Genomic DNA, 23,921 nt, shown 5'->3' on the forward strand with positions numbered 1-23,921 from the left:
TTACCTGTTCAGGAGTCTTATGGCTTGGGGGTGAACACTGTTGAGAAGCCTTTTTGTCCTAGTTTGCCCCCGATGATGCGTTGCGCAGACCGCACCACCCTCTGGCGAGCCCTGCGGTTGTGGGTGGTAGAGTTGCTGTACCATGCAGTGATACAGCCCGACAGGATTCTCTCAATTGTGCATCTGTAAAAGTGTGTGAGGGTTTTAGGTGACAAACCACATTTCTTTAACCTCCTGAGGTGCTTTTTTTCTTCAACCTCCTGAGGTGCTTTTGTGCCTTCTTCACCACACTGTCTGTGTGGGTGTACCATTTCAGTTTGTCAGTGATATGTACGCCGAGGAATTTAAAACTCTCCACTGCTGTCCCATTGATGTGGATGGGTGGGTACTCCTTCTGCTCTTTCCTAAATTCTACTATCATCTCCTTTGTTTTGTTGACATTGAGTGAGAGGTTATTTTCCTGACACCACACTCTGAGAGCCCTCACCTCCTCCCTGTAGGCCGTCTCGTCGTTGTTGGTTGTAGTGTCTTAACACTTAGTACTTATTTATATAATAAGAAAGACTCTGAAGCAATTGAACTGGAGCTTCACATTTACTCAAACGAGTTAGTACCAGAATAACATAGAACAACACTGTGCATGACCAAGAGTACTCCATCCTTAAAGGGGACATCAGTAATTAACAGAACATAACATTGGTAATCAAGTCTACTACTGTTGTGTCATCTGCAAACTTGATGATTGAGTCGGAGGCATGCATGGCCACACAGTCATGTGTGAAAAGTGAGTACAGGAAGGAGGCTGAGCACACACCCTTGTGAGGCCGTAGTGTGGACGATCAGCGAAGTGGAGATGTTGTTTCCTACCTTCACCACCTGGGGGCAGCCCGTCAGGAAGTCCAGGACCCAATTGCACAGAGTGGGGTTGAGACCCATGGGCTCAAGCTTAATGATGATCTTGGAGGTACTATGGTGTTGAATGCTGAGCTATAGTTAATGAACAGCATTCTTACATAGGTATTCCTCTTGTCCAGATGGGATAGGGTAGTGTGACGGCAATTGCAGCCAGCTGGTCTGCGCATGCTCTGAGGACGCAGCTAGGGATGCCGTCTGGGGCTGGCAGCCTTGCGAGGATTAACACGTTTAAATGTCTTACTCACGTGCCAACTCAGTGGCACTGTGTTGTCCTCAAAGTGGGCAAAGAGTGTGTTTAGCTTGTCTGGCAGCAAGATGGCGGTCTCGGCGACGTGGCTGGTTTTCCTTTTGTCGTCCGTGATTGTCTGAAAAACCCTGCCACGTGTCATGTCTGAGCTGTTGAATTGCGACTCAACTTTGTCTAGATATTGACGATTTGCATGTTTGATTGCCTTGTTGTTACAGGAATTAAAGGGAACTACTACTCTATTTGAATTCTACCATATTCCCCGTCACCTTGCCAAGGTTAAATGTGGTGGTACGTGCTTGGAGTAGGCCATTCAAGGAGTTGGTCTGATAGTGCCCTCTAATGTCATAGGTCTCCCCCCATGCTTGCAGAAACAATAGAGAACAAATGCAGAGGAGCGAAATTGTCCCCCACATTCTGAATTAGCTTTTTTGTCCCCCCCTCCTCAGTTTTATCATTAGAATGTCATACAAAACGAGGCAACAGTGTTCTTTAGGACCATGCAGACGCCTCCAAATGGTCAGGTAGGATGTTTGGATTTTATTTATACAACTGGATTAAAAATAAAAAAAATCCCCCCCTTCTCAAACCAGTTCCAATTTGAAGTGATATTATGAATAGAGGAATTTCTAAAACCAGCCAGTGGATGGCGCTATTAAATAGGTGGTGCTGTGCTTTTCCTCACTCATCCAGACTGCTGTGTTTCCATGTCTCTTCACTGTCTCCTATGGAAGTGTAGCAAAGTGGATGCTTACAAAGATTTCCTTACAGGTTATGAAATGGGTTAAATGCACACATGCACAGTCACAATAATGTAAAAAAAAAAATCCCATTTGCTTTATATCATACATAGGCATCACAAAAGTAGGTTTAGGTTCATTTGAACATATTTGTACATGTGCACAATGTAAATGTGATGGCATACAGTACTTTTTTTTTAAAGATAGACATAATTAGTGAAAATATATGTGTGGACTTCGCAACAATAAATACCACAAATACACCAATAACAAGCATTTCGCTATACCTGCAATAACATCTGCTAAATATGTGTATGTGACCAACTTAATTTGATAAATAGGCATGTCAATATATTGTATTGATGGGGAATAGGGCCACAGCTCTTGATTGGAATGATATTTGGTCTGGTATTGTGACTTGTTGCAACAGAATATTACCGTCTCATATCACTGTGTCCATATGTGCCAAAGTCTTGTGTAGTGTGTAACAGTGTCATAGATGAGACTGATAACGGAACGCGATGGACCTCCTAAAGGTCATGTATTCCCATTCGTCCTCCGCTGTACGCATTTCCTGTTAATAACACACAGCAATGTCAAAAGAGTGCATGTACCAAAAAACAATACCAGGAGTTTATTCATGTGCCAAATGAATGTAGTACTGTAAAGGACAAGCCAGGGAGATGTTCTGTAATCTTACCAGTAGAGAGTTCCACATGTGATTAGAAGCACTATGACGATGCCCAATAGTACACCACATAGAGTCTTACAGGATTGGTTACTTTGGGATGGTGTTGGACAATCTAGGCAACAGCAAAGAAGCATGAAAGACACAAAAAAAGACTCAATAGTCATAATGAATAATCATAACGCATGTATACCAGTGACGTAGTGTGTGACACTCGTCCCCAGACTGCTATTGACAACACAGGTGTAGTTGTGGCCCTTCATTCCGGACAAGTCGAGTCTCTTGCCATCTGCAGAGATATTGGCTGTCTGATTGGACAGCTCTACCCCATCCACCAACCAGGAAAACACTGGGCTGTCCCACTGTGCCCTGTCATTGGCCACCTCACACTGGAGCGACAAAGACGCCACTGGAGCAGCAACTAGGCGAGAGGGAGAGAGAGAAAAAGTTAGGCAGAACAAATAGTCCAAATATAGTTATATTGGTTTTTGCATCCTTACATAGTTCTGCCCATAAGGGTAGCCTCGGAACCCAGACGACACTCACATTGTTCGGAAGGTGAGGTGAAAGCCTGTGACTGAGGCTAATGTCAAGGTTATTTGACTTTTTAGTTTGCACAGTATTTGACCCAAACTAAATCTAGGTAGTGACCAGAATTATTGGTGTAGCTGTTTCTCACCAATCTCTCGAACAACTATATTTGCTGATTGCTCGTTCCCCGTCTGGTCAGTCACAGTGACGGTGTAGACTCCATAGTTAGATGATCTTATATTCTCCACCCTAAATAAGGCCCCCTTCTGGTCTAGAGGATTGCCAGGTGCATCTTGGTGATCGGCCAGCCTGACCTGTCCCTGACCATTCTCAGTCTGGCGGTCCCAAATCACCATGATGATCTTCTCTGTTGGTGTAATCTGGAACTGGGTCCGCAGGACCAGGTCTCTCCCCAGAGCCACATAAAGGAGACCCTTTTTCTGGAATTGCACTGACAGGCATTGGTGCAGGTGGGGCACTGAGGAAAGATAGACAAGGAATTACTGTACGTTTTATGTACACGTTACTACTGTACCATAGTGATTTTTGCAGGGCAGTATTATAAAAAACAATAACTCACAGAGGGCCAGGTTCAGACAAATACGCCAGACCAGGATGTGCTGTGTTTCCATCACATCTGCAGAGCTATTTAGATTTTACAATCCTGAGGACAAAGAGCGAAAGAGTTTGCAACAGCATTTAAACGTGCACTCTATCACTCCCGTTGTCAGGGGCAGAGGCATATCCCCCTAATGTATTTGGAGGGGCTTTGATGGCAAAATGCTCTTCAAATCAAACAGCAAGCTGTGTTTTGATCTTTGTTAGCTACTGTATATGCATAAAATGTGTTTCAATATTTTTTTTTCACCTTAGAGATGGTTCTGTGGCACCAGAATATGGTGAAAATTACAAGATTATGTTATAACTCTATTATTGCATCAAATGGTTGTTTTTTGCAACAGAATAAGGGGTTGTTGTGTCATCTGTGTGTGTTCTACTGAGGATGGGCCTCTGGGAGATAACACTGGTGGGAGATTTATGTCGTCTTTTGGGTGATAAAACCTAAAGAGACCTCATTCCAGAGCATGAGTTAATGTTTCTGTTTTATACGGTACCAGGGAGACATGGCTCCAGTACGGAGGTGGGGGGCCAGACACTACTCTCTACACAATAAAAACGTTTTTTTTTGTAGCAAATACTGTCTGCTGTGAATTATAAGTATCTTTCATACAAATCGTAACCTTGTGACCCATTCTATACATCTGTTATTCGTCATGTAGGTTGAAAGGGATGTATCTTGGCTATAAAATGCCTTTCTACTTTTGTCTCGGGGGTCTCAACAAATCATCTGAGGGTGATTCGTCGACCAGCCATCATTATCGTAAAGCACTCAATCTATTCACTTTATGTGTGTGTGTTGTATTGACCTGCTCCCTTATTTATAAGTGATCAAAGATTTAGCTTAAGTATACCTCTGACTTGTGTGGTGAGTTTGTCTCTCCTCATTTGATAGTGCAAGAAATTAACCACCACAAAATATATAAAACAATACTACGCATTCAGAGCAGTTTCAGAGCATTTTGAATTGCTATTCAAATTTTCAAACTTTTCTTGCGTATTTTTAACCTGCTCTGTATTACTGTACAATGAGACACCACATCTATTTATGTGGCGTCATCCTATATTATATAATACTGTTTCCTTTTCCTGTCAATCCCTTCCGTTCATTATTTTGTACCTGATACAAGCAGACATTCTAAACATGGTCAAAGGCCATGGTAACAAGATAATATGCTCAGTTGGCTAGTTAAACCTTGAGCTCACGGTTACTGTTGACTATAACACTTGCCTGGGTTTCAGTGATTCTGTTATAGCACCCCTCTCAACTTGTCATGCCAAAGAATGCCAAATATGACAACTAAAAGCAGCAGCATCCAGGTTATTCAGTAACACAAAAGACCGGTCTTCATAGCTTACCTTTTTCATTTGGATATTCTGTAGGGTGAACGTACAGGTCAAGCTTGCTGTGTTTCTATTTTCTTGCCTAATGTTTCCTGATTTAAAGGACATCAAACTCGATGCCTACTGGCACTTAAAATAGCTACTGTATGTAAGTGTGTACCTGTTTTTCTTCCCTTCCCACAATCCAGTATGGCAGGAATGAAGTTTAGCCTGGTGATAAGGGAGTGACTCTGACAGTATCTAGGGGAGGAACAGAACGTGACTCCTACTGTACAGTGTCTCCCTTGTACCAGCTTGTACTCCTGACTGAAGAGTCATACATTTGAATTCATCCTAGTTACGGATGCGGTGCAATGCACACAAATGCCCTTAAAAAAGGAGACAATTCCACATTCCAGACTTTTGTTAGAACCCTACATTGGATGAAACAGTAGATTCAAGACTATCCCTGTTTTCAATTGTCAATTCCTACATTCTTTGGCATGACAAGTTGAAAGGGGTGCTATAACAGAATCACTGAAACCCAGGCAAGTGTTATAGTCAACAGTAACCGTGAGCTCAAGGTTTAACTAGCCAACTGAGCATATTATCTTGTTACCATGGCTTTGACCATGTTTAGAATGTCTGCTTGTATCAGGTAGTCAACCCACTGTTCCTAGGCCGTCATTGAAAATAAGAATTTGTTCTTAACTGACTTGCCTAGTTAAATAAAGGTAAAAAAAAAAATCATGTTCAGTGTTGTAAAAATACTTTAAAGTATCTGTATTGGTATCTTTATTTTACTATTTATTTTTTGACAACATTTACTTTTTACTTCACTACATTCCTAAGGAAAATAATGAACTTTTTACTCTGCACATTTTCCCTGACACCCAAACGCTCTCGTTAAATTTTGAATTCTTAGTGGGACAGGAATATACTCCAATGCACACACTTATGAAGAGGTCATCCCTACTGCCTGATCTGACACTCCCTAAACACATGCTTCTCTATCCGTGGAAAAAAATAAAAGAAATGGTGCTATCTGGTTTGCTTAATATAAGGAATTAGAAATGACTTATACTTTTGATACTTAAGTATATTTTAGCGATTACATTTACTTTTGATACTTAAGTATATTTAAAACCAAATACTTTTAGACTTTTACTCAAGTAGTATTCTACTGGTTGACTTTCACTTTTACTTGAGTTATTCTATTACGAAATCATTACTTTTTACTCAAGTATAACGATAGGGTACTTTTTTGTTGTTGCAGGAAATATATTGAAATTCATGCATATCAGTCAACATCAATGCTGGATCGAGAGCAGATACCCAAGTCACATTCATAACAACAGCATCCCTTCAAATACATAGAGATCCACTCACAAACAATGATCTATATTATCAAAGATGTTCAGATACCTAAATAAGGAGCCACGTTACCCTCGGGCCTACTGAGCCCATGTCCATGCGTGCGGACAAGCAGACGCACATCCTCCCGCCAAGACACATGTCCATCCCCCGTACACACCTCCTTGTGCACGCATTTACAAATGCATCGATATGACACTGACAAATAATGGTAGGGTCCAAAACGTAACACCAGCCTGAGCCATCCGAGCCGCCCATCCAGCCACCACAAAGATCCTTTGTTTTAAATACAGAGTGACCTATAGATCGGCCAGACCGCTCAGCCAGCCCGACCCGCTCGCATGTCGTGACCCCCAGCCGGTATAGTCAGTAACTCTCACCCCAACACTATTTACCCCAACACTTTCCCATTTAAATCGTTTCCCAAGGGGAAGGTTTGTTAGCAAAGTACACCCCCCTCAATAAAGAATCTCACGCATATATACGCTGAGTGGACAAAACATTAGGAACACCTTAATACTGACCCCTCCTCCATTGCCTTTAGAACAGCCTTAATTGGTCGGTGCATGGACTAGAATGTGTCAAGTGTTCCAAAGGGATGCTGGCCCATATTGACTCCAATGCTTCCCTTAGTTGTGTCAAGTCGGCTGGCTGTCCTTTTGGGTGGTGAACCATTTTTTGATACGCACGGGAAACACTTTCTTCAAGTGCTGGTGTCGTCTGTGGTGTTGTAGCACTGGAGAATGAAAACGGAATATTCCTTTTAGAATATCAGTCAAGCAAATATTGTATGTATTGCGCATGGACAGATGATCAGATTAATGTGGTAATTGCTTTAAGGTTTGAAATGAAAATGAAAGCAAATATTAACACGACCACTCGTTGTGTTATTTTCAGTATTCATTTCATTCAACTTCACCACCACACCACAGGTTGGTAAGACATTTTGAATAAGGTCCCTATTGTTTGTGTATGTAGAGAATATTGTCACAAAGAGAGAGAGAGAGAGGTCAATACTGATATTCACTGTTATAGTCCGCAGCAGGGGCATGGGGACTGCCTCAACATGAATGGACTGAGATGGATCCACTTTGATGCCACTCTTGATTGTTTACTGTACATGTAAACAGAGGAAGACAATTAACATATAATATAACCTGACAATTTATTCTGCTATTTTCAGGAATGTATTTTTTCCTCTCGTCTTAATGAATTGTCACATCATCCGTTACCCACACAGATTACATGCACACATGAACTCATTCTGCATTTCCTAAAGACACTACGCTCTACCTTTCTCTTGATGCTAATTTTCCTGAAGCCTTTGAAGAAAGTACATCTTCTTGCTCTCCTCAATTGTCCCTGGTTTGTCTGTGGGGAGGTTAGGATTGGTGACGGCCTGGAACCACTGGACCGCTCGTCTCTGATTGGGATCAAGTTTCTTCTCCTGGGGATCCTTTTTGAGCGCAAACTGGGTTAGTGCAATTAACAGTTTCCTTTTTTAGCTCTCATTGATGGAAGAGAGCTACGATTCACCAGTCGGCCTTGCAACAGGAATCAGGAGCCCGGAAGTCTGAGGCAGAGTTTCTGCCATTTTTTTTTGCCATCACTCGTCTGAAGAGATTGACTAATCCTTGGCGGATCTTGGAGAGTGGTTTAGAACACCCTGAGCTGAGCTGGCCTGTATATGAAGGAGAAGTGGGTGGTCCCACCTTCGAAAGCAGAAGGCCACATCAGTATCTCCTAGTGGAGGAAGGAGGTATTTGAGGAAGTGCTCTCGAAGGGATTTAAGAGACTGCTCTGTGAAGGCATAGACCATCCCCCAGTATCCCTCTGCTGATGGCTCCCTCTGGAGCTCACCTGTCTGCCTTCTGCTCATGAGAGCAGATTCAGGCCACAGAAGACACCGGGGTGCTGTTCTGCAGAAGGAAGCTGCAGATCTGCTCCACCAGGTAGTCTATGAATGGCCAGAGGATGGTTGTGGAGAGAGGGGCCTTGAAGCTTTCTCTCAGCTGAAGCTGCATCCTCCCACGCTGCCAACATATTGCCATGGTGACCTTATCGAACACCTCTGACTGTGAGACAAGGCTGGTTGTGCCACTTATAGCTCTTTCCTACAGTGCTTTAATGACCCGAAGGGTTCTGTCCGTGAGGGAGGGTGTTCCCTTAGATGTGGGAAAATCAGTGATACTTGCAGATGAGGAGGTGCTCTGGATAGCTTTCAGCTCCTTGTCCAGGCTCTCTCTACTCATTGTGCTGTCACAAAGTCCAACACTAGCTTTCCCTGGCTTAATTGTGAGGCTAATAATGGGGGGATGTTGGCTGGTCATATGGGATTACGGGCATGGTGGAAGAGGTGCAACTCAGGATAGATTTATCCTGGTCTTCAACACTCTCTGAGCCCACTTTGAGCCCACTGTGTGAGCAACAGCGGCTCAGCTGCGAAGTGGTAGGCCACAGAAGCTCACAGAACGAGACTGCAGCGTGTAGCGTCTGTCCTCGGTTGCAACACTCACTAGTTCCAAAACTACCTCTACAAGCAACTTCAGCACAATAACTGTTCGCTGGGAGCTTCATTAAATGGGTTTCCATGTCCAGAAATGGAAACGCGTTATCTGGAGTGTTGACTCGTGCTTCACCCTCTTTCTGTCCGATGGACAAATCTGGTTTTGGAGGATGCCAGGTGAACGCTACCCGCCTGAATGCATAGTGCCAACTGTAAAGTTCGGTGGAGGAGAAATAATGGTCCTCGGCTGTTTTTCATAGTTCGGGCTAGGCCCCTTAGTTCCAGTGAAGGGAAATCTTAACGCTACAGCATACAATGGCATTCTAGACTATTCTGTGCTTCCAACTTTGTGGTAACAGTTTGGGGATGGCCCTTTCTTGTTTCAGTACGAAATGCACAAAGCCGAGGTCCAAACATAAATGGTTTGTTGAGATCGGTGTGGAAGAACTTGACTGGCCCACGCAAAGCCCTGACCTCAACCCCCTCGAACACCTTTGGGATGAATTGGAACGCCGACTGCGAGTCAGTCCTAATTGCTCAACATCAGTGCCCGACCTCACTAATGCTCTTGTGGCTGAATGGAAGCAAGTCCCTGCAGCAATGTTCCAACATCTAATGGAAAGCATCCTCAGATGAGTGTAGGCTGTTATATCAGCAAAGGGTTGACCAACTCCATATTAATGCCAGTGATTTTGGAATTAATGTTCAACAAGCAGATGTTAGATGTTCAAGATACTTTTGACCATGTAGTGTCGGTTCAGGGAGCTGGGCAGTGACTACTGCCACTAGTTGAGCAGCTATCTGGGCATTTCACAAGCTCCCGAGTGGTGCATCGGTCTAAAGCACCGAATCTCAGTGCTAGAGGCATCACTACAGACCCTGGTTCGATTCCAGGCTGTACCACAACCGGACGTGATTCGGGGTCCCATAGGGTGGCGCACATTTACGGTTTGGCCGGGGGAAGGCCGTCATTGTAAATAAGAATTTGTTCTTAACTGACTTGCCTGTGTCATATGTATAGTAGCTACGGGCCTGAAGTTGTGTATCTACTACCAGTAGATTGGTGCAAAAATAATGCATGGAAACAATAAGTAAGACTTTGCTACTAGGCATAATTAAGAGCTCCATTCTTTCATTTATTCAGGAAGAAAACCTTTTCACTTTGCTGTGTCAGACTGTGTTAATTTCACTGATGCACCTATAATCGTAATGATGCTTTGTGTCCCGCCCTGGCTTTGGCTCCCTTGGGATGCGAACATGTGCATGCTGCTTTTACAGCCGGCTGTTTTCCTCTTCCAGCTCTCACTTATAGTGCTTGTTAATGAATGTATCTTTCTCATGGGACTACAATGCATTCTTGACCATAAGGTCAACATACTGTATAGTTCCACCAAGTAACATTCCACTGGAAGAAAAGAAAAACAAAGAAAAAAATACACTTTTTACTTCAGTTCATTATTTTGAGAGCTAATTTCTCTGGATGTTTTTAAATAGATATAATTGATAGAACTGAAGCTTTTTATACAATTTATGTTTTTATTTTATTAATCATTTTGAGCTTTAATAGGTAAATACATTTTCCACACAGCCTACAATATGCGTTTGCGAGTTTGATCATTCCTTGTCTCTGCAAAAGGGCAGCACTAGCACATTCGTATTTTCACAATCAAATCATCTCAAAAGAAATTCAGCTCCCCACTTTTATAAGTGGAGCATGTGTAAAATATTCAACACAGATACAACTTGCTCTTGAATTAAAAAATGTTAAGTTTTCCCACAAGCATCAACTGAAAGAACAGCAGGATATAGTTGTGATTTTGAATGGAAACTAATTGGTGTCATCGGCTACTAATGTTTGTAGCTGGTGTGCCTAAATAAACAAACCCAGCATGGATTGCGTGCTCTCTCGGCCCATAGGCTCACAATGCTGCTTTCAAGTAATTGAGGCGAACGATCCCTTTAAGAGGACAGGTGTGTCTGCAAGACAGGGGTGTATTCACTAGGAACCACACAGAAGAAAAAGGGTGAAACAGGGAGGGACCTATCTGAATTTGTCCTATAAGAAACGTTTGTTTTTATTGCTCAACGTTTTCCGTTGCAAGAGGTTTTACTGAGGTGTCAACTAATGGATACACCTGTGGAGACAGGTGAGAGTGGAGAAACAGGAAATGAAACCTTTCACACATAAACAAACTGGTTTTGCCAAAAATCTGCTTATGGCTTTTACAACTGAAACATGAGAGAAGTCTGTCGTAAGTGTTGACATTGAAAATATTTCAAGACATGTTTTTAATTAAGTGAAAGTGAGTTTATTCACAATAGATTAACTCTATGTACTCTGTCTGGTTTAGAATGCTAGCACGCTAAGCTACTAGCATATCCTATTTGTGTTTTCAGAAGAACACAGCCTGGGTTTCTTTCTTTCTGTGTTCTTTCTTAAACAGACACATTTCATTCACTTTAATTTAGTTGTGATTTGAGTCTGAGTCAAAAATACTCCACAGGCTATCCTGACTGATGTGATGAACCTACACCTGCTTCCCGTAGTTCTGTCATTGGCAGGTAAGGCATCTCTCCTCCCTCAATTTGCTGACAGGGGCTTCAATGTTGACTTCAGTGAGTACCCTACCTCAAGCTGAAAAGAATGCTGATGCTGTGTACTTTTAAAATGTTGGAGGAGTAGCTCTACATTTTTATTTTGGAAATTCCAAGGTGACAGAAACAATGACTCCTCCCCCAGCTCGGCTGCATTCTTAGTCCGTGTGTTCTGTTGCATAAATGAAAAATAAAGTCACACACTCATCTCTCCTTCTTGTGAATTTATTCAACCAAAGTTTTGGCTTAACAACCTTTGTCAGGGTGTGTGATATCCTAATACACAATGTCCAATGGCTTATCAGCCCTGCTGAGCCCTATGGGCCCTGGTCGGAGTGCTATGTAGTGCACTACAAAGGGAACAGGGTGCCATTTGGGACACAGTCTCTGAATCCCATACATACTTACTCTTTCCAGTGGCCACCTCTACTGAAGTCAGTTAAGCACTGTAGGGTTTTTAACAATGCTTTAAACGTGTGCTGCTGTTTTACGGCAAATGATCAACGAGGGAACCTCGGTGTAATTCATCTCAATTTTTGTCCTTCTCATGCACACCTTGTAAAGTCAATTCACCATGACTGAATAGGAGCTTATTCATTTGATTTAGTATAATTCATCTGCTGAAGACTTGTGGGGCCTTTTATATGCTTGTAAAGTGTTTAGATAATTCCCCCAACTATATACCCCTCAAACGCTCTCATACCAGTGTTATAACAACCTGTCATAATCACTATAAGAAAGTAAGCAGGTAAATGAGTGATAAGTAGTGTATTCCTTTCTTCTCCCCCCTCTCCTACCCTCTAGTCTTCCTCTCCGTCGCTCTCTCCCAGGACCTGGTCTCAATCCAGTTTAAATCAGATCCAGTCCTGGTGCAGACTGGCACTGATGCGGTCTTCACGGTGGTCACAGTGTTCCAGGTGTTTTCCATCACATGGGGGTACCCAGGTGGGGTGACCCCCCTGGGGCTGTGGGTGGGGGGCAGTGCGGTGCTCAACACTGTGACCCAGTACCAGGGCAGGGTCACCATCACAGCCACCCAGCTCCGTATCAGCAGTGCCCAGCTCAGAGACGCGGGGAACTACACAGTGATGGTGGACCCCTTGCCCACCACGGGCCTGGCCCAAAACACCAGGTCCATACAGCTCAGGGTGTTCGGTAAGGAGGGTGGGAGGAAAGGGAGGAGGGATGTAGTGAGAGATGTAATGAGGGAGGAAGGAAGGAGATATGTAATGAGGGAGGAAAGGAAGGAGGGATGTAATGAGGGAGGAAGGAAGGAGATATGTAGTGAGTGATGTAATGAGGGAGGAAAGGAAAGGAAGGAGGGAGGGAGGGAAGAAAGGAGTGATATAATGAAGGAGGAAAGGAATGAGGGAGGGTGGGATGGAGTGAGGGAGATAAAGGAGGATGGGAGGGAATATTACAGAAGAAAGTGACTAGCAGTGGTGTAAAATCGAGCATGTAAGTGTAATGTGATTATAGCCACTTGTTTGCCCAGACCTGTTAGTGTTTGTAATTACTATTGTTTTTAGTTACAGATGGCACTTCTATCTTTATTTTCTCAGTCCAGGCTTAGCGCTTATTGGCATTTTGTCTGCCCCTTTACCATCTGCTCCCATGTCTGGATATGGTTTCTTCTCCCAACCCTCCATTATTTTCATTAAACAAAATTAGTTTAGGCAGAAAACACTAAGCGTCCCTCTATTTTTCAGTGTATTTTGAAGCTTGAATTGATTCCCCCTCTGTCTGTGATCACATTGTGAAAGCCCAGTAATGGCTCATACAAAAGCTCTCCCTGTGTGTGTATCTCCCAATCAGTCTACTACTCCAGTATTTACATTAATCTCACAAGCCTGGTCCCAGAATAGTTTGTGGCATGATAATGAATATAGGAGTTGTCAATGACCATACTAGGAGTTGACAATTACCATAGGAGTTGGTATGTCCATAAGAGTTGTCAATGGCTGTAGGAGTTGGCAAGACACCACAAACAGATCTAGGCCCAGTCTATAGTCTCCCTGCTTCTCTTCTCTCCCCACCCTAGATGCAGTGGATGGCGTGACTATGTTTGTGCCGTCTGTGGCTCTGGAGGGGGGCAATGTGTCTGTGCGCTGTACCTGGACCAAGGGGACAGAGACCAGTGTGCTGTGGGGTAAAGGGGGCTCTGCTCTCACCTCGAACTCCAGGGTCACAATCAAAGGGGGCGACATGGTGATCAACCCGGCCAGGAGGGAAGATGCTGGGCTCTACTCCTGCACCGTCTCTAACCTCGTCAGCGCTCAGACCGCCTCAAAGACCCTCACAGTTTACTGTGAGTAATTGCATGCTCAGCTGCTAATGCTAATAACATAAGCTAATTAGACTCCCACACATTCTCACAAGTGAGCAGGGCTGGATTACCGATTTGGCACGCAGGGGTAATCCAGGGGCAATTAGATAGCATATGAGCACGTGATAAACTATTGCAAAATATGTAGAATTGTAATTAACCTGAAATTAGCTTTAAAACTGCAACATTTTCTCTCAGCCTCATAATGGCATGGGATTAGCTATATACTGTAACTAGCTATATACTGTAACTGCACAATTTCCTCTAAGCCTCATCCCACTGCTGTCTTGCTTCTGAAGCTAAGCAGGGTTGGTCCTGGTCAGTCCCTGGATGGGAGACCAGATGCTGCTGGAAGTGGTGTTGGAGGGCCAGTATGAGGCACCCTTTCATCTGGTATAAAAAAAGAAAGATATAATGAACAAAAATGTAAATGCAACAATTCAAACAATTTTACTGAGTTACAGTTCATTTAAGGAAACCAGTCCATTTAAATTAAGAAATTAGGCTCTAATCTATGGATTTCACATGACTGGGCAGGGTCGCAGCCATGGGTGGGCATAGGACACCCACTTGGGAGCCAGACCCATCCAGTGGGGAGCCAGGTCCAGCCAATCAGAATACGTTTTCCCCTGGATGTGGAGGTCCTGGGTTGGCATGGTTACACGTGGTCTGCGGTTGTGAGGCCAGTTGACGTACTGCCAAAATCTCTAAAACGATGTTGGAGGCGGCTTATGATAGAGAAATGAACATTCAATTATCTGGCACAATTCTCTGGCAACAGCTCTGGTGGACATTCCTGCAGTCAGCATGCCAAAACTTGCACCCTCAACTTGAGACATCTGTGGTATTGTGTTGTGACAAAACTGCACATTTTTGAGTGGCCTTTTATTGTCCCCAGAAAAAAAGTGCACCTGTGTAATGATCATGCTGTTTAATCAGCTTTAATCAGGTGGATGGATTATCTTGGCAAAGGAGAAATGTTCACTAACAGGGATGTAAACACATTTGAGCACAACATTTGAGCGGAGTATGAAAAATGCGTCGATTTTGTATTTATTTAATCTAATGAAACATGGGACCGACACTTTACACGTTGCATTTATATTTTTGTTCAGTATAATAATACCCCAATGCACCCGGGCAGTGATTGGGGACATTGCCCTGTGTAGGGTGTAGTCTTTCGGATGGTATGTTAAATGGGTGTCCTGACTCTCTGTGGTCACTAAAGATCTCATGGCACTTAATGTAAGAGTAGGGTTGTTAAACCCCGGTCAACTTACCTGGTAAAATAAGAGTTACAAAAAATACGTAAGAAAATTGCTGAATGTGTAGAATAGCATGAGGTTAGCTGTAAGACCACACCCTTAGAATCGCAGGGGAAACTGTGGCCCCAGATGTGGTGGTCCAGGGTTGTGTTAATTAGGGCACACATAAAAAAATGGTGTCTGATTTGAGAAGTCAGTTGTCTTTCCTTGTTTTAGTCTGTTTTCTTTTGTTTGGTGCCTAATGTACACGACCCTTCAGCTAAAATGCTAATGCTAATACTATGAGTTAGTTGTTTTACTAGCTAGCATTACACCAAGTAATGGAACTGCCTGTTAGCCACAGAAGCACATCACTATAAGGGCTACAGGGCTAATTCGCATTAGCAATAACGACTCGTGAAGCCACTAGTCATACCCAACCCCAGTAATATTGACCCCATGCATTTTGAGGTGAAACTTTACTATGACAGTCTGTGAGTCTGTCTGTTGATGTCCCCCGCCCCCCTCCCATCCCCTCCAGATGGTCCCGACACCCCCGTGCTGAGCAAGGCTTCCCCGGCAGACTGTGTGGGAGGAGCGGATGCAGTGGTAGGCCAGACGATCCGACTCACCTGCGTGTCTGACTCCCTGCCCCCCGCCACTTTCTCCTGGAAATACAACAATGAACCCGTGGCGTCTGGCCAACTGGACAGTGGCGTGTTCAGCCTCCAGACCTTCTCCACCAACCAGAGCGGCCAATACAAGTGCGTGGCTAGCAATGCCATCACGGGCGCCACGTCGGCGCAGGGGACGGATCTGGCCATCGTGGGTGAGTTATGCAGGACGGACACTGACGTGACTCATTCTGATGACTGTTAGTTTTGGACAGCGCAGCGGCATCCATCTTCGAGTGAAGAGAGGGGAACATTTTGGCCCAGCCCAGCCCAGCCTAGCCCAGCCCAGCCCAGCCCAGCCTAGCCCAGCCCAGCCCAGCCCAGCCCAGCCCAGCCCAGCCCATCAGCAAAAGATTGATCAATCCAAATGCTCTCACAATGAGAATCTAACTCTTTTTCTATGACTTTCAGCTGTCTTCACTGATGCTCCCTTCATTTCCACCACTCGTTCTCTCTCACCTCTCTTCCCCTGACATCACTCTTTCTTTTCCATTTGTCTGTCTGGGCTCCGTGTCTCAGACTCATTATCATTATTAATTATCCCCCTGCTCATCACTTTTTCTGTCTCGGCCTCCCTCCCCCTCATCCCTCCCCCTTCCCTCTCTCTTTCAGGCACATGCCTCAGTGCAGGGGCAGTCGCAGGCATAGTGATTGGCTGTGTGGTCGCTCTGATCTTAATCGTCATAGCCATCGTACTCCTGGTGCGCTGGAAGAGAGGTGAGTGTCTGTCTGTCTCAGTAATATCTTGTAAACTCTTTGAAAGCATTCACATTGACCTGTGTACACTATGCTCATGTAAACATATGTTTCTGTGTTTGAATACAGTATGTGACAATGTTGCTTATTGCAGTTGACCGAAGACTGAAGGAGGCCACAGGACAAAAGAGACACCCAGAACTCATGCTTACAGTAAGACACTCTTCTTTTCCCCAGAATATTAGGATTCTGAAAGCAATTAACCCATTCATGTATTTCCTTCTCTTCTCTTTCTCCCTCTCTTTCAGCCCACTGAACCCCCTCCACATGGTACCCGGACTTTAGGCAGAGGCCGTCACTCAGACCCACCGCTACACACAAACCCTCACAACTTCTACACTGTCCCACCCGATGGCCACGATAACACACACACACCGCCACGCAACACTAACACACTCCAACACAATGGCCACGCCAACAGAAATAGGTTCCCACACAATGCGCAACATCCGAATGCCAATTCATTTCCACAGAATGGCACCACGCAGGACCACGACACTTTAACACACACTGCTGCACCTCAGAATGCCAACACACTCGACACCTTCCCACAGATGACTCAAAATCACCCGAACAATCCAAACATACTCATACAAGCGGGTTCTACTCAGGTCGGTGTTAACCTTAACACACTGCCACACAACCAGCAAAATAGCAACGCACAGGTGGCCACGGTTCACGTCAATCTCAATTCCTATCCAACTAATGGTCAACAACCCAACCAACAGTCACAGCAACCATTTACAAGCCCACAGGACAGTACAATGCAGAGGAGCGCCACCAATGTAGCCAACAGTGCTAGTGCTCTTCAAGTTCAAAATATCAACCCACAAACGTTCACACAGACTGGACAGTCATACTCCAATCCCAGGATGCAAATTGGCTTGTCATATCCTGGTGATCCTTCACAGGTTGACCACAGTAACTTAGACACTGGTCCTCATGTCTCTACTGGTCCTATTCCTACTGGTTACACACACAGGGTTCGAAGTCACACTCTCCAGCGAAACTCCAACATGCAGACCTACCAGATGGACCAGGCTACTGATACCCAGCCTAGACACTCCAACCCAGCAGCGGCCAGTTCTGTGCCACGTGATGCCAGCCATACCACACCAAGTGCCAGCTCACACCGCCAACAAATGCCTTGGGACCGTCTGAGGGGCACCCCGGCGTACCCCAACGAGCCCCCCAGAAGGGTACAGGCTTCCCCCGACAGCAGCTACACCTCTGAGGGCACCTCTGAGTCCCCGTCCCAGGCTAGACGATCCAGACCACACACCAGGAAGAGTGGGCCAGGAGCACAGACCCAGAGTCCCCCACAGAGCCGATCTACACCCAGGAAGGCTGCACCGACGGCGGGCAGACAGACCCAGAACCTCCCCCACACTCATGGGATGAACACTGAGCCTGGGGCTCCAAGCCACACACAGTTGCATATCAGTCCCCATGCACACGGTACACCAAGGCAGAGAGCCCAGCAGGATGTCAGAGCTCAATCCCAGATCACAGCTCAGACCGCTTCTCAAAGCCAGACTGGCCCCAGGCAACAAAATGCCTCCCGCAGCTACCACAACCCCCAGACACAACAATGGGGACCAGGCGCCCCACAGGGACTAATAACCACTATGCCCCAAGGCACCACACTCGACATTCGAGCTCTCGCCAATCCAAATCACATCCCACAGACACAAACCGGGATTCAGTATGGTAGGGGAAACACACACATGATACCGCAGCCCACACAAGACCAGAGACAGACAGCAACACAAGGTTGGGGTGCACTAACACAGCCTGTTACACAGAACCCCAGTAGCCTCACTCAGACGGCCCTGGAGATGCACACACTGACGACCCCGAACCCTTTTCACAACCGTAACCACCAGACACAGGCCGCCCTGCTCAACACCCAAGCTCGAGTCCCTAACCCTGGGCACCAGCGGCCCCCCACGCCCCCTCCCGTGATCCCTCTGGCTCAGTTCCAGACTATTCCCAGAGAACGCACCCAGCACCAGTCCCCAAACCGGGGCCCCACTGGCCCTCTCAGGCCCCCGGTCAACGTACACAACGCACAGAGACACTCCAATGCCCACCCGCCCCGCAGACACCCCGGTGCTAGCATGCCGGCCAACCTGCACTCGGGAAATGCCCACCATGTGCACGCTGATAACACACACAGGCACGGTCAACATACTCATCATGCCCACAGGAACACTGCCCACCCACGCCAGGTAAGTAGACACCAAAGTAGTGTTTGATATCAGAGCCAACCGTTCCCATATGTTTGATATATGTTCATTAGCCATTTCATGTTTCATTAATCGCCACATGGCTCTCTGTCTCAGATGTGTGGTCATTATGCCTGTCTCATCCTGTCATGTCATTCTCTGTGCATTTAGTTTCTTTGGTTTCACCACCTCTCATTCTCACTGACAGTTAGTCAGCGTCCCAAATGGAACCCTATTCCCTTTATAGTGCACTATGTTTGACTAGAGCCCATAGGGAATAGGATGCAATTTGGGACGCACAATGTAATGTGTGTGTCACGTGTGGAGTTACCGGTAATTTACCCAAGTTACTGTAATCTTCTGTAATTTTGGTAAGTAACAGGTAATCTATGGTAACTTTGGTAATTTATACTTGAGTCATTTTAAAAATATTTATTAATATGTAGTATTTATTTTTTTTATATCTGTGTCCATATTGTCCATGAGTTTCTAGTGGATGGACCATATGGTACAAGAGAAAATTGCCCAATTAATGAAAAAAGCATCTAATCAACTATGGCATTATTTTCAATTAACTCTGCAACTCTTCCAACGATTAACTTTTTTCACCAGTTTGCCGCCACAACATTAAATAACAACAAAGACACATTGACATGGTCAAATAAATATATAAAGGATCTTTCATGTTGAAAGTCATACTAAACATCAGTGGTCTTCACTGAGATGATGGTTTATATTTAGGATCTAGTTTTACTTTGTCATTTATTTAGTATTTTAAAATCTTATTTGATTATTTTATACATTTCTATCTGTGATAGGGACAGAGATAATGACAGACACCTGTGATAATCTGATGTACCCAAAAGAACTACATAAAATTGTTGAAACTTCAAAAGTTTCCAGTAAGACACTCTCCCTTTTGCAACCCTAGTCACAGGGAAGCTTGCCAAGCAGCTTTTATAGCAGGCCTGCACTTTCTGTTGAGTGACAAGTATCTGTCTACTGGAGTAATGACAAGAGTATTTGGCAGGGATACAGCCAGGGTAGTTTGGCTGGGTGTTTGTCTGCCTATACCTTACCAGTGTTTCAGTGTCAGAATTGTGTCAGTGGCTATGTTGAACATGACTTGTATATAATTAAGGGCTTGTTCTTTCTCTCCAACACCAGACCCACCAAGGGAGGCCTAGACACTGAGAGATGCCAACGGATACACACACACCAGCAACTGATGAGGAGAAACACAAGCATGGATGACTATGGGAGCCCCACTCTAAAGCAATGGAGACCAAGCAAAAACACACATATGCGCGTGCGCACACACACATACACACACACACTTCCCGCAGTCGACTCCCCTTGCCTGTCAAGTGAATGTTATCAGTTGATTTTCAACAGTACCGACAATGACTCACTGGAAAACACACACAGATGTGTTATTTCTGAAGCACCATATAACCAAATAGTAGTAATGAGAAAAAGGCCTGTTTGAGGCGAGACACTCCAGGCCGTGTGTACGTGGCCTCTCCCATTCAGCGTGTTCAGAGCGAGAATGAGGCACGACCACAACAATGAGGACTTGAAATGTTTCCATTCGTGTCTGTGTGTGTGTTGCTCCTTGTGACTAGAATAAACAGCAAAAAGGACAGAAAAAGAGACCCCTTTCTGGACTGATTCCAATTGAATGGACTTGGCCCCTGGGAACTACTGTGTGAAAATTCAGAAGGAAAAAAGCCCCTCTGCGACTTGCTTTATTTAATATTTCCATGGAAGTATTTATGTGGTGACTTTCTGTTTACAGATGCTTCTCTTGACACCGCTCAATTAATGGGATTCGCCTCGGCGCCTGGGCTTCAGAAGCAATGCTCAACTAACTATGAAGGAGACCCCACAAATGGATGGGCCGCTTATTAATTAAGTGCTTTTATGCGACTTAAATGACTCGGAAAATAATAACGCCCATGCGTGGAGGAGGTCAGCACAAAGAGGCTGCTGAGCTGCCACGTTTTCCCCGACTAAAGCAAAGCAAAACAATTTGCTCTGGGACTACGATGCTCGTTTGTGTGGGGGATTAGCACATTAAAAGGGATCTCTATTGGAAAGAATCTTAGTTTTCTTTTGAACAAAATGTATATTTAATGTTTTTATTTTTCTGTTACGTGCTAAATATGTTGGACTGCTATTGCAACATGTGTCTTTGTGACTCAGGGAGGCTGTTTTATACTAAAATATATGTTCCATTAAAATACAGAAAAGAGGATAAATATGTTTTTTAAAGATTAGGGGTCTCCATTGAACATACTTTTCCCAGGACTAGGCCGCCCCCATATGTTTTGTTGATGATAATAAAGTATTTTGATTTACAGTAAAATACTGTATGTCAGTGTATTACATGACATTCATGTTGATATAATGTTACCTACCTAATGGCATCATCTTAACTGCTTTTGAAATAATCTTGCCCTCCGGGCATTCTGATCTTCAGCTGTTACAAATATTCCCAGAATATTGTATTTACTTAACAGTTTTTGAGTTGAAGAATCTGCACTGTAAAAATGTCCCTTCATAATTACAGCACAATTATTTGCAGAGTTGCCAGATTAATACTGTAATATAGCTTTTACAGCAGAGATTTTCCTTCCTGTAAAACATGTTACAGTATTCCTGCTGTAAATGTGGGCACCTGATTCCATGGCAGAATTCAGTGGATGTGTCATGGTTGATTGATAGAGTGAATATGCCCACTGAATCTCAAGCCATATCTTAAAGCAATAACAATAAGGAAGATATGTTGACCTCTGCATTCAGGACTACGAGTAGGAGAAAGTCCTTTCGAGAAATGAGTAGCTGCGTTGAACTTTTGAATCCTGTTTTGTATGTGCTGACACTTGGTGAGTGAGAAAGGTTGAATTGAATAAAATACTGTTATGTTTTTGTGAGTATCCCTTAGGGAGTTGTTGATTTTTCACATTAGTGAAATGTATGTCTGTTTCCTCAGCTTGTTATGGAGGAATTAGGAGTTTCTGGCTTGCTGTTCTATCAGTCCCTCAGCACAGCTCCCACTTGTGAGTACATCAAATACAGCCCTGCTCCACAACTGCTAAGGTAGAATGACTTTGTACTGTTGAGTAATGGTAGAAAACATCTTATAGTTATCCTCCAAAGCTAAATGACTGTCTGTTCTTCCAAAATGATAGGAATATGTCACGTAGGAAGACCGACTGTAGATGCTGATACGGCTCCTTTCCAGAACTCAATTTGCATATACATTTAATGTGGTTGTTTTACTCTCCTTCCATGATATACTGTGTTTACTGCAGCAAATTGTAATTGTTTCTGGTTCACATTAGAGCATATATTAGCGTACAAAACAACAAGAAGGTATGTGCAGAATCTGCATTTCTGTTGTGATTACATTTCATAATGGTGTGTGTGTCTCCTCTTTATCACACAGTGGCTCCACCCAGCCCTCCTGACCCAGACGAGCCAGTGCTGCTCATCGTGTGTGTAACCCTTGCTGTGGTTTCGCTGGTGGTTTTTCTGGGGATCTACTATGGCTTCCAACGCCACAGGTATAAACCCTAGAGGGTGTCTCACACACAGGACAGTCAATGGACCTATTCAAATACATGTGTTGCTCCTTCTTTCCATTGAGGAAATCCACTTTGATTAAAGCAATGGGGAACGCACGTTTTCACTCTTGTACTGATCAGTGATTACCTCAGGGAAGGGAGGAAAGAAAGCATCCATTTTAGAGGTATTCACTCACTGCGCAGATGTGACATGGTGGTAAGTCTCCTCTTTGTTTCCATCAGTGCTAAGAAAAACAGAACTGACGTCACCAGGAGACATGGGTCCATGAGGACGAGTCCTGAAGTAAAAGGCTTAAATGCTTCTCATTTTGAACACCTATCTGTTGTTTTCTATTTCAATTCTATTTTGATGCATCATGTCTCTCTTTGCAGGGGCTGGCTGGAACATTGGCGTGTTTGTCTGCACAGGATGTGCATCTGCATGCAAATGTATTGGCTGAAGCCCAGTAGCAACGTATTCCAAATGGCACCCTATTCCCTATTTAGTGAAACTATTTTGACCAGAGTCCTGGTCAAAATGAGTGTACTATAAAGGGAATAGGGTGCCATTTCTAACACAACCATAATTTCAACAGAGTCTGGAGTTAAGTATAACATCAGTCTGTCTGCAATAAACATTTTGAGCAGCAAAATCAGACAGGAGTTTTTATATATTGTAACTCCACTAGGGGGAGCCAAGCATGCAAGAGAGACTTCAGGGGCCTCATCGATGAGAGCAAATGTACTTATTTTTATTTATTTTTTTGCCTCCAAGGTCTTTTCTATTAGATAGGATTTTACGACACTGCTTGTTCAATATCACAAAATTAAAACAATAGACTTGCGCCATCGGCAAGGAATCCCTTGGCTGCAATTCAATAAATATACTGAACACAGATAAAACTGTGTTGAATAGCAACAAGGAAACCCACAGTCATGTTTAGCTCGTCTAAAAAAATGATCACAGTCAGATATTGATGTAAACCACAACAGAGAGAACAGAAACCCTAGACAGTGCATGCTTGGACTATTTCCTGGCTACAGACAACGTCAACATCCTACAACTGCCATTTTCTCTTGCGTTGATGCACAGATGGTTATTTTTATAATGCCAGACATACTGTAGCAGAAGAGCATCCACTGAAATACGAACATTAAAAAATAGGCTTGTGTTTTCAATAGATACTTTCCTGCTGTATTTTTGCTGAATTGTACATCTTTTATTTTATTTTTGCGATCCATTTGCGACCATACTGTACCACCAGCATAGACACAGAGTACTGGTTGAGTTGTTTTTGCTCTGGTCATCAAGTCTTATCTTTAAGTGGCCATCAGCAATCAAAACAAGACAGTGTTCCTCCCCCACCCCTGTTTCGGCAAAAAAAGCCGAGGGATGGGCCTGGAGAAATGTAACCACTCTCCTATTCATAGACAGAGCTATGGATGCAAAGACTGATCATCCATGGTGTCAAATTATAGTCAGAACCATGCTTTGAGGCTATATATAGTGTTTGTTTACATTTGCTTTGTTTATAAACATTGGAGTAAAACACGTTTATATTTTGGGCTTTTACAAGTTACATTCTT

At 44.1% G+C, this 23,921-nt stretch overlaps 2 protein-coding genes across 4 annotated transcripts; one reads left to right on the forward strand and one right to left on the reverse strand.

Moving 5' to 3' along the window:
- Nucleotides 1–575: 575 nt before the first annotated feature.
- On the reverse strand, nucleotides 576–5,289 carry LOC118364312 (uncharacterized). Of its 2 annotated transcripts, XR_004821557.2 has the most exons (7): nucleotides 5,099–5,289; nucleotides 3,702–3,785; nucleotides 3,270–3,599; nucleotides 2,784–3,011; nucleotides 2,603–2,705; nucleotides 2,341–2,476; nucleotides 576–1,887 (listed from the first exon to the last, which is right to left on the reverse strand). XR_004821557.2 is itself a non-coding variant. In XM_035745760.2 (6 exons), exons 2-6 carry the CDS (start codon nucleotides 3,751–3,753, stop codon nucleotides 2,440–2,442), a joined length of 750 nt encoding a protein of 249 aa, XP_035601653.1. In that variant the 5' UTR covers nucleotides 3,754–3,785; nucleotides 5,099–5,289; the 3' UTR covers nucleotides 576–2,439. The 2 variants fall into 2 exon arrangements, 1 of the variants encoding a protein (XP_035601653.1); XM_035745760.2 differs by having other exon boundaries at nucleotides 576–2,476.
- A 5,722-nt stretch (nucleotides 5,290–11,011) lies between these two features.
- LOC118364313 (uncharacterized) lies at nucleotides 11,012–23,515 on the forward strand. 2 transcript variants are annotated; one of them, XM_035745762.2, is made up of 13 exons: nucleotides 11,012–11,194; nucleotides 11,447–11,504; nucleotides 12,342–12,692; nucleotides 13,579–13,845; nucleotides 15,649–15,936; nucleotides 16,394–16,498; nucleotides 16,632–16,690; nucleotides 16,786–18,768; nucleotides 19,933–21,653; nucleotides 21,761–21,827; nucleotides 22,217–22,334; nucleotides 22,578–22,638; nucleotides 22,728–23,515. In XM_035745762.2, exons 2-9 carry the CDS (start codon nucleotides 11,465–11,467, stop codon nucleotides 19,957–19,959), a joined length of 3,120 nt encoding a protein of 1,039 aa, XP_035601655.1. In that variant the 5' UTR covers nucleotides 11,012–11,194; nucleotides 11,447–11,464; the 3' UTR covers nucleotides 19,960–21,653; nucleotides 21,761–21,827; nucleotides 22,217–22,334; nucleotides 22,578–22,638; nucleotides 22,728–23,515. The 2 variants fall into 2 exon arrangements, with proteins under 2 accessions (XP_035601655.1, XP_035601654.1); XM_035745761.2 differs by having other exon boundaries at nucleotides 22,578–23,515.
- Nucleotides 23,516–23,921: the final 406 nt, after the last annotated feature.

Source organism: Oncorhynchus keta, chromosome 31 (assembly GCF_023373465.1).
Source record: "Oncorhynchus keta strain PuntledgeMale-10-30-2019 chromosome 31, Oket_V2, whole genome shotgun sequence".
NCBI classification, from domain to species: Eukaryota; Metazoa; Chordata; class Actinopteri; order Salmoniformes; family Salmonidae; genus Oncorhynchus; species Oncorhynchus keta.

What these genes read in the sequence shown, in the direction of transcription:
- LOC118364312 (XM_035745760.2), bottom strand. Translation starts at nt 3,753, where the DNA reads ATGGAAACACAGCACATCCTGGTCTGGCGTATTTGTCTGAACCTGGCC. An exon ending in TATAGTTGTTCGAGAGATTG is followed by an intron (nt 3,012 to 3,269) that starts GTGAGAAACAGC and finishes CCTCTCGCCTAG; the next exon opens with TTGCTGCTCCAGTGGCGTCT. An exon ending in TGTCACACACTACGTCACTG is followed by an intron (nt 2,706 to 2,783) that starts GTATACATGCGT and finishes GCTGTTGCCTAG; the next exon opens with ATTGTCCAACACCATCCCAA.
- LOC118364313 (XM_035745761.2), top strand. Translation starts at nt 11,465, where the DNA reads ATGAACCTACACCTGCTTCCCGTAGTTCTGTCATTGGCAG. An exon ending in GACGGATCTGGCCATCGTGG is followed by an intron (nt 15,937 to 16,393) that starts GTGAGTTATGCA and finishes TCTCTCTTTCAG; the next exon opens with GCACATGCCTCAGTGCAGGG. An exon ending in CCTGGTGCGCTGGAAGAGAG is followed by an intron (nt 16,499 to 16,631) that starts GTGAGTGTCTGT and finishes TGCTTATTGCAG; the next exon opens with TTGACCGAAGACTGAAGGAG.